The sequence below is a fragment of the Symphalangus syndactylus genome, chromosome 10 (assembly GCF_028878055.3).
Source record: "Symphalangus syndactylus isolate Jambi chromosome 10, NHGRI_mSymSyn1-v2.1_pri, whole genome shotgun sequence".
NCBI classification, from domain to species: domain Eukaryota; kingdom Metazoa; phylum Chordata; class Mammalia; order Primates; family Hylobatidae; genus Symphalangus; species Symphalangus syndactylus.
In genome coordinates, this window is record NC_072432.2 from 10610402 (window position 1) to 10622516 (window position 12115).

At 38.7% G+C, this 12115-nt stretch overlaps 1 protein-coding gene across 2 annotated transcripts in view; it reads left to right on the forward strand.

Annotated features, from left to right (window-relative positions):
* Positions 1-11665, forward strand: part of LOC129491834 (aldo-keto reductase family 1 member C4) — a 34093-nt gene extending 22428 nt beyond the window's left edge. Inside the window, exons 6-9 of one of the 2 annotated variants that reach the window (XM_055296400.2) lie at positions 4538-4641; positions 4889-5078; positions 9528-9610; positions 11545-11665. In XM_055296400.2, the coding sequence (XP_055152375.1) occupies positions 4538-4641; positions 4889-5078; positions 9528-9610; positions 11545-11587 (420 nt within the window). In that variant the 3' untranslated portion in view covers positions 11588-11665. The remainder of the gene's footprint in view (positions 1-4537; positions 4642-4888; positions 5079-9527; positions 9611-11544) is intronic. The other variant, XM_055296401.2, reaches the window with a different exon arrangement.
* Positions 11666-12115: the final 450 nt, after the last annotated feature.

Consider the following 12115-nt stretch of genomic DNA (forward strand, 5'->3'; position numbering starts at 1 on the left):
GATAACTAGTTATGGTGGATGAAATCAACACTGAGGAAAATTTAGCAGAACACTGAGCTGACCTTCTGCCTGCCCACATCTTATTCTGATGCACTGCTTTGCTTTCTGTCATCAAATCAACTGTTTAGAAGCATCTATTCTGTGTATGGTTCTGTTCTCTTACTCTTTTACTACTTAGAGTCAATGAGTACAGGTCTACAGTTGAAACACGTATTTAAAATTTATGTATTTGGCAATATAATACAAAATCATGATTTTCAATTAAAAAGGAATTAATGTGGTTTTAATATTAGTTTTACTCAATTTTTATTATGACAACTTTCAAATTCTAGAGAAATTTGAAGGGATAATATAGGACATCTAAATGTTATCATCTATATCCAAAATTGTCAACGCTTTGCCAACCTGGCAAATATATAGGCATATATGAGTATATCTGCATCAATACATGTAGTATTTGTTGAATCTCTTCGAAATATATTCCAGTGATCACAATTCACCTCTACAGACCTTTCAAAGCATGGCATAGGAATGAAGATATTCTCCCAGTAACAGTGCAATTATTATATCTAAGGAAATAACAATAATGCCCTCATATCATTGATTATCCAGTCAATATTCATATTTCCCATTGTTTTATTGAAAGATCTTATACCTCTATTTTAACCATAAATAGAAGATGAAAAAATTTAAAGATACCATATAATAAGATATTAAGTACCTGAAATTATACCTAATAAAAGATGTGTATGACCTCTAAGGAAAGAATTATAAAACAATGAAGAGTAAATAAATAAAAGATGTATCATGAAAACAAAAACAAAAAAAACCATCCAATTGTGACTTTCAATTTGTTGTACTTTGGTCAGTTAACTTGTTGTTCCAAGTTTTTAAAATGTAAGTTTGTGTAGATTAGAAGTTATACTTCAATGCTTTATATCATAGAAGTTAAACATTTTTGGTGAGAAACTGCCTCTACATTGCTGTATCCCTGAAATTATACCACAGTAGGCAGCATGAAATGACAGATTGTCCCACAATTAGTGATGCTAATTTTGATCACTTGGTTAAACAAGTGGTAATCAGATCTAATTTCCAGAGACCTGTGTTCTCCCCTTTGTAATTACTAGTAATCTGCTGGGTGAAATAATCAAGAGGGAAAGTTATATTACACAGCAAATTTTCACATGATGATCAAGTATACATCAATGATGTTTTAAATTTTTGTATTCTATTATTGTATTTGTTCTTTCCTTGGGGCTTTAAAGTAATTAACTTTCGATTTTAACTACAAGTTTTACTATTCTTACTTTATGTTTTATTATAAAAACATTTTTTTCATGAAGTCAAGAAAAGAAACAATTACTGCTCTCAGATATGCCAAAAGCATAAACTCCTTCCCTTTAATTATTCATGTCCTAGAAAAAAATTACCGTAATGATCACTGTATTAGTCCATTTTCATGCTACTGATAAAGACACATCCAAGACTGGAACTTATAGTTCCAATATGGCTGGGGAGGTCTCACAATGATGGCAGAAGGCAAGGAGGAACAAGTCACATCTTACATAGATGATGGCAGGCAAAGAAAGAGCTTGTGCAGGAAATCTCCTCCTTATAAAACCATCAGATCTCATGAGACTTATTCACTATCTCAAGAACATCATCGGAAAGATATGCCCCCATGATTTAATTATCTCCCACCAGGTCCCTCCCACGACACATGGGAATTATGGGAGCTACAAGATGATATTTGGGTGGGGACACAGAGCCAAACCATAACATGCCACCCCTGGCCCCTCCCAAATCTCATGTCCTCACAATTCAAAACCAATCATGCATTCCCAACAGTCTTCCAAAGTCTTAACTCATTTCAGCATTAGATCAAAAGTCCACAGTCCACAAAGTCTCATCTGAGACAAGGCAAGTCCCTTCCACCTATAAGCCTGTAAATTCAAAAGCAAGTTAGTTACTTCCAGGATACAATGGGGGTACAGGCATTGGGTAAATACAGCTCTTCCATGTGGGAGAAATTGGCCAAAACAAAGGGGCTACAGGACCCATGCAAGTTTAAAATCCAGCAGGGCAAATTTTAAAGCTTCAAAATGATCTCCTTTGACTCCATGTTTCACATCCAGGAGTCAATGGAACTCCATTTACATCCATGCTGATGTAAGAGGTGGTTCCTATGTTCTCGGGCAGCTCCACCACTGTGGCTTTGCAGGGTACAGCCTCCCTTCTGGCTGCTTTCATGGGCTGGCATTGAGTGTCTGCAGCTTTTCCAGGTGCACAGTGCAAGCTGTCAGTGATCTACCATTCTAGGGTCTGGAGGATGGTGGCCCTTTTCTCACAGCTCCACTAGGTGGTGCCCCAGCAGGGACTGTGTGGGGGCTCTGACCCCAGAGCACTGCCCTAGCAGAAGTTCACCATGAGAGTGCAGGCTTAGCGGTAAACTTCTGCCTGAACATTCAGGCATTTCTATACATCCTCTAAAATCTGAAATCTAGGTGGAGGTTCCCAAACCTCAATTTTTTTTTTTTTTGAGATGGAGTCTCGCTCTGTCACCCAGGCCCAGGATGGAGTGCAGTGGCGCAATCTCAGCTCACTGCAACCTCCGCCTCCCAGGTTCAAGTAATTATCCTGCCTCAGCCTCCTGAGTAGCTGGGATTACAGGTACATGCCACCACGCCTGGCTAAGTTTTGCATCTTTAGTAGAGACAGGGTTTCACCATGTTGGTCAGGCTGGTTTTAAACTCCCAACTTTGTGATCTGCCTGCCTCAGCCTCCCAAAGTGCTGGGATTACAGGTGTAAGCCACCGTGCCCGGCCCCATACCTCAATTCTTAACTTCTGTGCACCCATAGGCTCACTACCACATAGAAGCTGCTAAGGCTTGGGACTTGTACCCTGTGCAGCCATGGCCTGAGCTGTACCTTGGCCCCTTTTAGTCACGGCAGGAGAGATTGAGATGCAGGGCACCAAGTCCCTAGACTGCACACAGAATGGAGACCCTAGGTCCAGCCCATGAAACCATTTTTTCCTCCTAGACCTCCACCTCCCTCTGGGCCTGTGATGAGAAGGGCTGCCACAAAGGTCTCTGACATGCCTTGGAGGCATTTTCCCCATTGTATTGGTGATTAACATTTGGCTCCTTGTTACTTATGCAAATTTCTGCAGCTGGCTTGAATTTCTTCTCAGAAAATGGGTTTTTAATTTTTACTGCAAGTTTTCTGAACTTTTATGCTGTTTCCCTTTTAAAACTGGATGCTTTTAACAGCACCCAAGTCACTTCTTGAATGCTTTGCTTAGAAATTTCTTTGACCAGATATCCTAAACCATCTCAAGTCCAAAGTTCCACAAATCTCTAAGGCAGGGACAAAATGCCACCAATCTCTGCTAAAACATAACAAGAGTCACCTTTGCTCCAGTTCCCAACAAGTTCCTCATCTCCATCTGAGACCACCTCAGCCTGGATCTTATTGTTCATATTACTATCAGTATTTTTGTCAAAGACATTCAACAAGTCTCTAGGGAGTTCCAGACCTTCTTATACTTTTCTGTCTTCTCCTGAGCCCTCCAAACTGTTAGAAACTCTACATGTTACCTAGTTCCAAAGTCACTTCATTTTCAGGTATCTATCTTTCAGCAACGCCCCACTCTACCATATTAGTCCATTTTCATGCTGCTGATAAAGACATACTCAAGAGTGGGGAAAAAGGGGGAGTTTAATGGACTTACAGCTTCACATGGCTGGGGACACCTCACAATCATGGCAGAAGGCAAAGAGGAGCAAGTCATATCCTACATGGACAGCAGCAGGCAAAGAGACAGCTTGTGCAGGGAAACCCATTTTTAAAATCATTAGATCTTGAGAGACTTATTCACTATCATGAGAACAACACAGGAAAGACCCATTCCCATGATTCAATTATCTCCCCTGGGCCCCTCCTACAGCATGTGGGAATTATAAGAGCTACAAAATGAGATTTGGGTGGGGACACACAGCCAAAACATATCAATCACCATTGGTGAAGGCAAATACTTTTGATCACTCTGTCTTTTAACCACTCAACACTTTGAAGACATGGATTGTTTTGCTATAATTTGTGACTCATTTTATTCATTATTGGTTTTTGATGCTCAAATCTATACAAATGTTACTGGGATTCCTATAAAACTACTTTCTTTTAAACCTGCCCTTATGAGTCTTTAAAGAAATTCTTACATTCTGGCACAATTTGATGTTCAAAGCTCAGAATCTTAACCTATCCCAAGTCTGGAACTTGCCATGTGCACTTCTAGTGGTCAAAGGTTGTTAGAAACTGGCCCTGGTTCATAGAGTTGCTTATGCTCACAAATAACATTTCTATATATACTTTTAGACCAGCAATATAAACTGTATTTTTATAAAATGATTGTTACTTGCCAGTAATATTCTGTCCAAATTTAATGTTATGCTTTATTCAGCTTATTTTAATCTTTATATTAACATATCTGTTTTGAATTATCTGATGCTTTTCTGTCTTGATCATCTAAAGGTAGAATGTCATCCTTACCTCAACCAGAGCAAACTGCTGGATTTCTGCAAGTCAAAAGACATTGTTCTGGTTGCCTATAGTGCTCTGGGAACCCAACGACTATGGTAATAAAAGCAACAGGAAGTATACCTAAAATGCCATTTTTATGAAAAATTTTAGTTATACCGTGCTCAGTCTCCTAGAGTTCACTCTCAATGGGTCAGGGTAAGGGGATAATTTGCATTTCTTACAAGATCCCAGATGATGCTGCTGCTGTTCAGGGGCCTCACTTGAGAGGCTCTGGTGCAGAATGAACACCTTAGTCTGTTTAGGGAGCCTCCTACCAAACTGAATCCAGCCTCAAGACTTCAGCATTTCTGGCTTTCCTTCCAGGATGGTGGACCCGAACTCCCCAGTTCTTTTGGAGGACCCAGTTCTTTGTGCCTTAGCAAAGAAACACAAACGAACCCCAGCCCTGATTGCCCTGCGCTACCAGCTGCAGCGTGGGGTTGTGGTCCTGGCCAAGAGCTACAACGAGCAGAGGATCAGAGAGAATGTCCAGGTGAGGAGTTGGGTGGGTATCAGGGCTCCTACAAAGTGTCCTTCACACGTGTGCTTCTTGTAAGGTTCTTAGGACACCCTTGGACTAAGTCCACTTCCTGGGCATTTCCTATGCACAAATGCTTTGTGTGCATAAGGGTTGTCTACTCTACCACAGGAGGAGCAGCATGGGTGGAGAGAATCAGGATGGGACCAAAACCAGGAATTTTGGTTTCAACATAAAGTTGGAAACTTAACTCTATCCCTCTGCTAGGGACATCACCTTTTCTTCATTTTCTGAAGTGAGGAGTTGGGTTAGGTGTTCTCTAATCTTCAAAAATCATTGCAGATTTTTTTTTCATGTCCTTGTTTACTCAGTATAAATTTCATATATTTATTCTCTTAGAATTATTTGTTGAGTGCCTGTTGAAGTCTTTGGGTATTTTATTAGGTTGCATGTCTTTTTCTATGTGTAGAAGACCATAATTATACTAAGTAAACTTATTAAACTTCTCAACATAGAGGTTTAATACAAAACCATTTATTTAACTGACAATTCCATGGTTTGAAATTTAGCCTAAGCTCCACCTGAACTCAGTCTAGTCCTGTTTCTGGCTCAGCTCTCTCACATGTGTGCAGGGTAATCAGGCAGCTCTACAGAATTAATCCAGAATTCATATTCTGGATATTCTTTAAGAGCTTCAAATGTATTGTTGAAATACCCTCTCCCAAAATGTACCCGTATTTTAATTCCCTTTATGGTGGTTTTAATAAGCAAAAGTTTCTACTCTTAATGTAGTCAAATTATTTATGACATTTTCTTGTAGTTGCTAATATCATGACTTTTTCTACATTGGAAACATGACAATATGTTACTATATTATGTAGTAAAATATTATATAGTCATACAAAGTAATATACTATTTTCTATTAATATCTTATAAAAGTATTAATGTACTTTTATAAACTGGGATAGTAATTTGATTTTTAATATGTGAAATAAGGGTACAAATGTACATATACATAATCTTCACTTGATACTAAAATGTCCTACTAAGAATTATTGAAAAGTCTGTATTTGCTCACTTATCTTGATTTTTCATCCTAAGTGTCCATAAGTACTTCACTGACATTTCCCCCCTTTCAGAGTTAACTTTCCTGCACTGTCTAGATTATGTCGAATAGAAAGTCTTACTACCATAATAGTAACAGTATTTTTCTGACTTATTCTCTTATATAATAATGGCTTGGCTAGTCCTGAATGAGTGTTCTGTTACATAACATTCAGTATTATCAACTTCAACAAAAGGGCTAATATTTTGTTCTCTGGCTGAAATTGCTATGAAACTGCAGATCAGTTTGGTAAGAACTGATTGAGACTTCCAGTTTATGACCATAGACCCTATGAATATTCAGTTATTTATGTGATATTTTAAGATATGCTTCAATTAGTTACATACCATTCTTTATTAAGGCATTTGTGTATGTTTTCCTAGATTTATTCATAGAAAAATTATACTTTTAATAGTCTTTAGATAACTGAGAATTTTCTAATCTATGCAAATATTCTAAGAATACAATGAATGCTTCTTACCTAGATTCATCAATTGCTAAATTGATGACATTTTAATTCTCTTTTCCTCTCATTCTCTGTATCATTAGAGTATTCCATTAAAATTTAGTAATTTAGCTGCATAAATGTCTTCTTTTGAGAAGTGTCTGTTCATGTCCTTCACCCACTTTTTGATGGGGTTGTTTTTTTCTTGTAAATTTGTTTGAGTTCATTGTAGATTCTAGATATTAGCCCTTTGCTAGATGAGTAGGTTGCAAAAATTTTCTCTCATTCTGTAGGTTGCCTGTTCACTCTGATGGTAGTTTCTTTTGCTGTGCAGAAGCTCTTTAGTTTAATTAGATCCCATTTGTCAATTTTGGCTTTTGTTGCCTTTGCTTTTGGTGTTTTAGACATGAAGTCCTTGCCCACACCTATGTCCTGAATGGTATTGCCTAGGTTTTCTTGTAGGATTTTAATGGCTTTAGGTCTAACATTTAAGTCTTTAATCCATCTTGAATTAATTTTTGTATAAGGTGTAAGGAAGGGATCCAGTTGCAGCTTTCTACATATGGCTAGCCAGTTTTCCCAGCACCATTTATTAAATAGGGAATCCTTTCCCCATTTCTTGTTTTTGTCAGGTTTGTCAAAGATCAGATAGTTGTAGATATGCAGCATCATTTGAGGGCTCTGTTCTGTTCCATTGATCTATGTCTCTGTTGTGGTACCAGTGCCATGCTGTTTTGGTTACTGTAGCCTTGTAGTATAGGAATCTAGAACCAGAAATACCATTTGACCCAGCCATCCCATTACTGGGTATATACCCAAAGGACTATAAATCATGCTGCTATAAAGACACATGCACACGTATGTTTATTGCGGCACTATTCACAATAGCAAAGAGTTGGAACCAACCCAAATGTCCAACAACGATAGACTGGATTAAGAAAATGTGGCACATATATACCATGGAGTACTATGCAGTCATAAGAAATGATGAGTTCATGTCCTTTGTAGGGACATGGATGAAACTGGAAAACATCATGCTCAGTAAACTATCGCAAGGACAAAAAACCAAACACCGCATGTTCTCACTCATAGGTGGGAATTGAACAATGAGAACTCATGGACATAGGAAGGGGAACATCACACTCCGGGGACTGTTGTGTGGTGGGGGGAGGGGGGAGGGACAGCATTAGGAGATATACCTAATGCTAAATGACGAGTTAATGGGTGCAGCACACCAACATGGCACATGGATACATATGTAACAATCCTGCATATTGTGCACATGTACCCTAAAACTTAAAGTATAATAATAGTAATAATAAAAATAGGACTAAGAATACTTATGTGACTATATGTTAGGAATCACTAAGATTATGTATGTGAAAGAGGCTTGTAAACTACAAAGGTAGTATACACTGAAGTGTTAATATTTGTATATAATAAAGTGAAATAGAAAATGGACATACAAAAAAAAAACAAGAAAGAAATTTCTTCCACCAGATACCCTTAATCATCACTAAGTTCAGACTTCTACAACGTCCTGGAATGGACATAATGCAGCCAAGTTCTTTCCTAAGGTATAACAAGGGTGATCTTTGTTCCAGTTCTTAGTAAGTTTCTCATTTTGATCTTAGACTTCATTAGCGTAGACTTCATTGGCCATTTTTTTTTTTTTTTTTTTTTTTGAGATGGAGTCTCACTCTGTCGCCCAGGCTGGAGTGCAGTGGCACAGTCTCTGCTCACTGCAAGCTCCGCCTCCTGGGTTCCCGCCATTCTCCTGCCTCAGCCTCTCCGAGTAGCTGGGACTACAGGCGCCCGCCACCACGCCCGGCTAATTTTTTTTTTTTTTTGTATTTTTAGTAGAGACGGGGTTTCACTGTGGTCTCGATCTCCTGACCACTTGATCCGCCCGCCTCGGCCTCCCAAAGTGCTGGGATTACAAGCGTGAGCCACCGCGCCCGGCCCGTTGGCCATATTTTTAGTCAGCATTTTGGTCAGAATCATTTAACCAATGCCTAACAAGTTCCAGACTGTCCCTTATCTTCCCATTTTCTTCTGAACCCTCCCGACACTTCCCAACTGTGCTAATTACCCAGTTCTAAAGCCACTACCACATTTTCAGACATTTTTAGCAATGTCCCACTCCTAGTAACGATTTTCTGTATTAGTCCATTGTGCGCTGCTATAAAGAAGTACCCGAGGCCAGATAAAATATGCCAAAAGTTGTTTTGACTTACCATTTTGCAGACTGTACAAAAATCATGGCACCAGCATTTCGTTTTGGTGAGGCCTCAGGAAGCATTTACTCATGGTAGAAGGTGACAGAGGAGGAAGTATATCGAATAACAAGAGATGAAGAGGGAAAAAAGGAAAATGTCAGGCTCCTTTTTAAACCAGATTTCATGTGAACTAATGCAGTGAACACTCATTACCATGGGGAGGGCACCCAGCCATTCATGAGGGATGCCCCCATGGCACAAACACCTCCCACCAGGACCCACTTCCATCACTGGGGAATTACATTTTAACATGAGATTAGGAGGGGACAAATATCCAAATTGTATCACCATCAAACTGTCTAAATTATATATTTCAGAATTTCTCTAGATTCTTCTGAATCTAAGTACATGAACCAATCATGGGCACACAAGGTCAACTTCGTTCCATCTTTAGTTTCTGTTGAGATTTTGTCTTCAGTTTTGTGCAGTTTCAATATGTAATATCTAGGAATATATTTATATTTTATCTGATATTCTTTAATCACTTGAGAGTTTAGAGATGGTCTTTCATGACTTTTGGAAACTTATCAAGTATTTTACATATTGCCTCTACACCCTACTGTGTGATATACTTGGCTATTCCAAGTTGACCATTATTCAATCTAAGAATAAAAATTTTCTACTTCTTTGGTAGGTTTTTGAATTCCAGTTGACATCAGAGGATATGAAAGTTCTAGATGGCCTAAACAGAAATTATCGATATATTGTCATGGATTTGTAAGTAACTTTGGAAAATGGGTTGCCCAGTTTATTTTTAGAGGAGGAACGTCAGATGGGTGTTGAAAGTGACCTCAAAACCAGGGAGACAGAGGCCAGTGCAAGCGAGAGGTGACACAGGAACTCTCTGGAACTCTCCTTCTGGATTCACTCCAGAGCTCTGTTCTCTGACAGGGTGAGTAGACCCAGGGTCAGCATGGGTCAACCTGTGCCTCTGCTCTCCTGACTCCATGGAAATTTCCAGAGCAGCCAATATTATTGCCGAATCTGCAACTTTCATGTAGGCCTGGCATTTTTGCTACGGCCTAGTGGACAGTAGATATTGCCCATATGGCTTCATCAATGTTTTCCAAAATCTGTACTTATAGCTTTTTCTTCCAAATCCACTCAGTTCCTTATCAGATAAAAAACATTTCCAACAACATTGGTGTCCATGCCAGAAATTCTCATCTCTTCCATATGGAATTGCTCACTAGATCATGTCAATTCAATATCTTTAATTGTTTCAAATTTCTTTCTTCCTTCTCCTTAGACATTTGCTCATGACCCAAACACTGCATTTTGCCTCCGGGAAGTTTGCCCTTAGTGGGCAATAGAACTCTTGGCTTTAATTTTTGCAATATGGAAATCTCAATGCAGAGTATAAAGAAGTTTTAGAGAAGATAGATTAAAAATCAAGAGAAGAGCCAGGCTCAGTGGCTCATGCCTGTAATCCCAACACTCTGGGATGCCAAGGCAGGTGGATCACTTGAGGTCAGAAGTTTCAGACCAGCCTGGCCAAAATGGCGAGACCCTGTCTCTACAAAAAATACAAAAATTAGCCATGCATGGTGGCACACACCTGCAAATCCAGCTACTAAGGAGGCTGAGGCAGGAGAATCCCTTGAACCCGGGACGCGGAGGTTGCAGTGAGCCAAAATTGTGCCACTGCACTCCAGCCTGGGCAACAGAGCAAGACTCAGTCATTTAAAAAAAAAAATCAAGGGAAGAGTTGGAAAGTCCCATCGTTGGGGATAATATATAGCTGACAAAAGATCTTACTCTTTCTATATGCTCCAAGGTTCTAGGATTCACAGAAAGGCACTCATGTGATGAGGGCAAAACAAGTTATGTCACTGCCTGCGGTGGAGATGTTAACAAGTAATAGACATGAGATAATGTATTAAAAAGGATAAGCACAGCAGCACATCATAAGGACTCAAACATTTTTAGATATCATTGTTTATATCTTTATTAGTTTAGAGGAAAATAGTAAAATAGAAAATCATGAAAAGGAAAGGAAAAGTGGCAAACATCAGTAATTCTCACCAATCAATTATTCAATATTAATGAATCATTTATTCATTCTATTTTGTGTGATTTTCACCTAAAGATTGCCCTTAGCATATTGTAGGTTTTGGATATGGAACCCCATATCACATATGACAATTTACATGTCTGAATTAAAGAAAATATTTTCCATATGGTAAGCAGCTAGTCAGTAATGAATACATTTTTTAAAAGGAAATGTGATTGCTAGCAATAACATTTAACCCTCAAAACTTTTTGTTAGTGATGAACATATAGCTGGCTTATTTCTATTCAAAACAATGCAGGATGAGTTCCTGCTTTCATTGAGAATTTGAAGTAGAAAAGGTCAGAATATCTCTTTGCTCTGTTGACAGATATGGAGGACTATGTTTGAACAATTGACCCTGTGTAGTTTGTGTGATAAATTCCAGGCAAGGGAATGTAAGTTGAAAATTTTCTTATTTTGAAAAAAAAAAAAAACACCCATTATAAACTCATGTTCATGAAAGACATATTCTACAAATAGTCCGAAAATAAACTTCTTAACATTCACACTAATGGCAGCTTCATATAAATCACTTTGCTACCAGCTTTTTAATAGAGTCATTTCATCCATATTTATGTACTATCCTTTCTCTTTTCAGTCTTATGGACCACCCTGATTATCCATTTTCAGATGAATATTAGCATAGAGGGTGTTGCACGACATCTAGCAGAAGGCCCTGCGTGTGGATGATGATGCAGAGGATGTCTCTATGCTGGTGACTGGACACGCAGCCTCTGGTTAAATCGCTCCCCTCCTGCTTGGCAACTTCAGCTAGCTAGATACATCCATGGTCCAGAAAGCCAACATAATAAATTTTTATCTTGAAGTAATTGAATGTTTTTCCTTAAAGATTCTTTTCCTCCTCATTTCTCTGTTACTTGTGTGTTTCTTTTCCTTCTAGTTCTTTAGGGCCAAAAATTGATTTGCCTATAAGTTTGGGGCAGAGAGTAGATGATAACAAATATTTTATAGACATTTTTGAGGTGAGAGTAGGTAGAGTTTTCAGCCTCTAGAGGAGGAGCAAGTGACATATTTGTTAGTCTGTCTTTAGCTCTTTCAGAAAGAAGAAAACACACAGCATAGAGCCTGAACGTGAGCCATATTGACAGGATGACCAACAATCCAAGGCCTCCCTCCAGCATTGCAAGAATGGGAGCTCCAGCAACCTA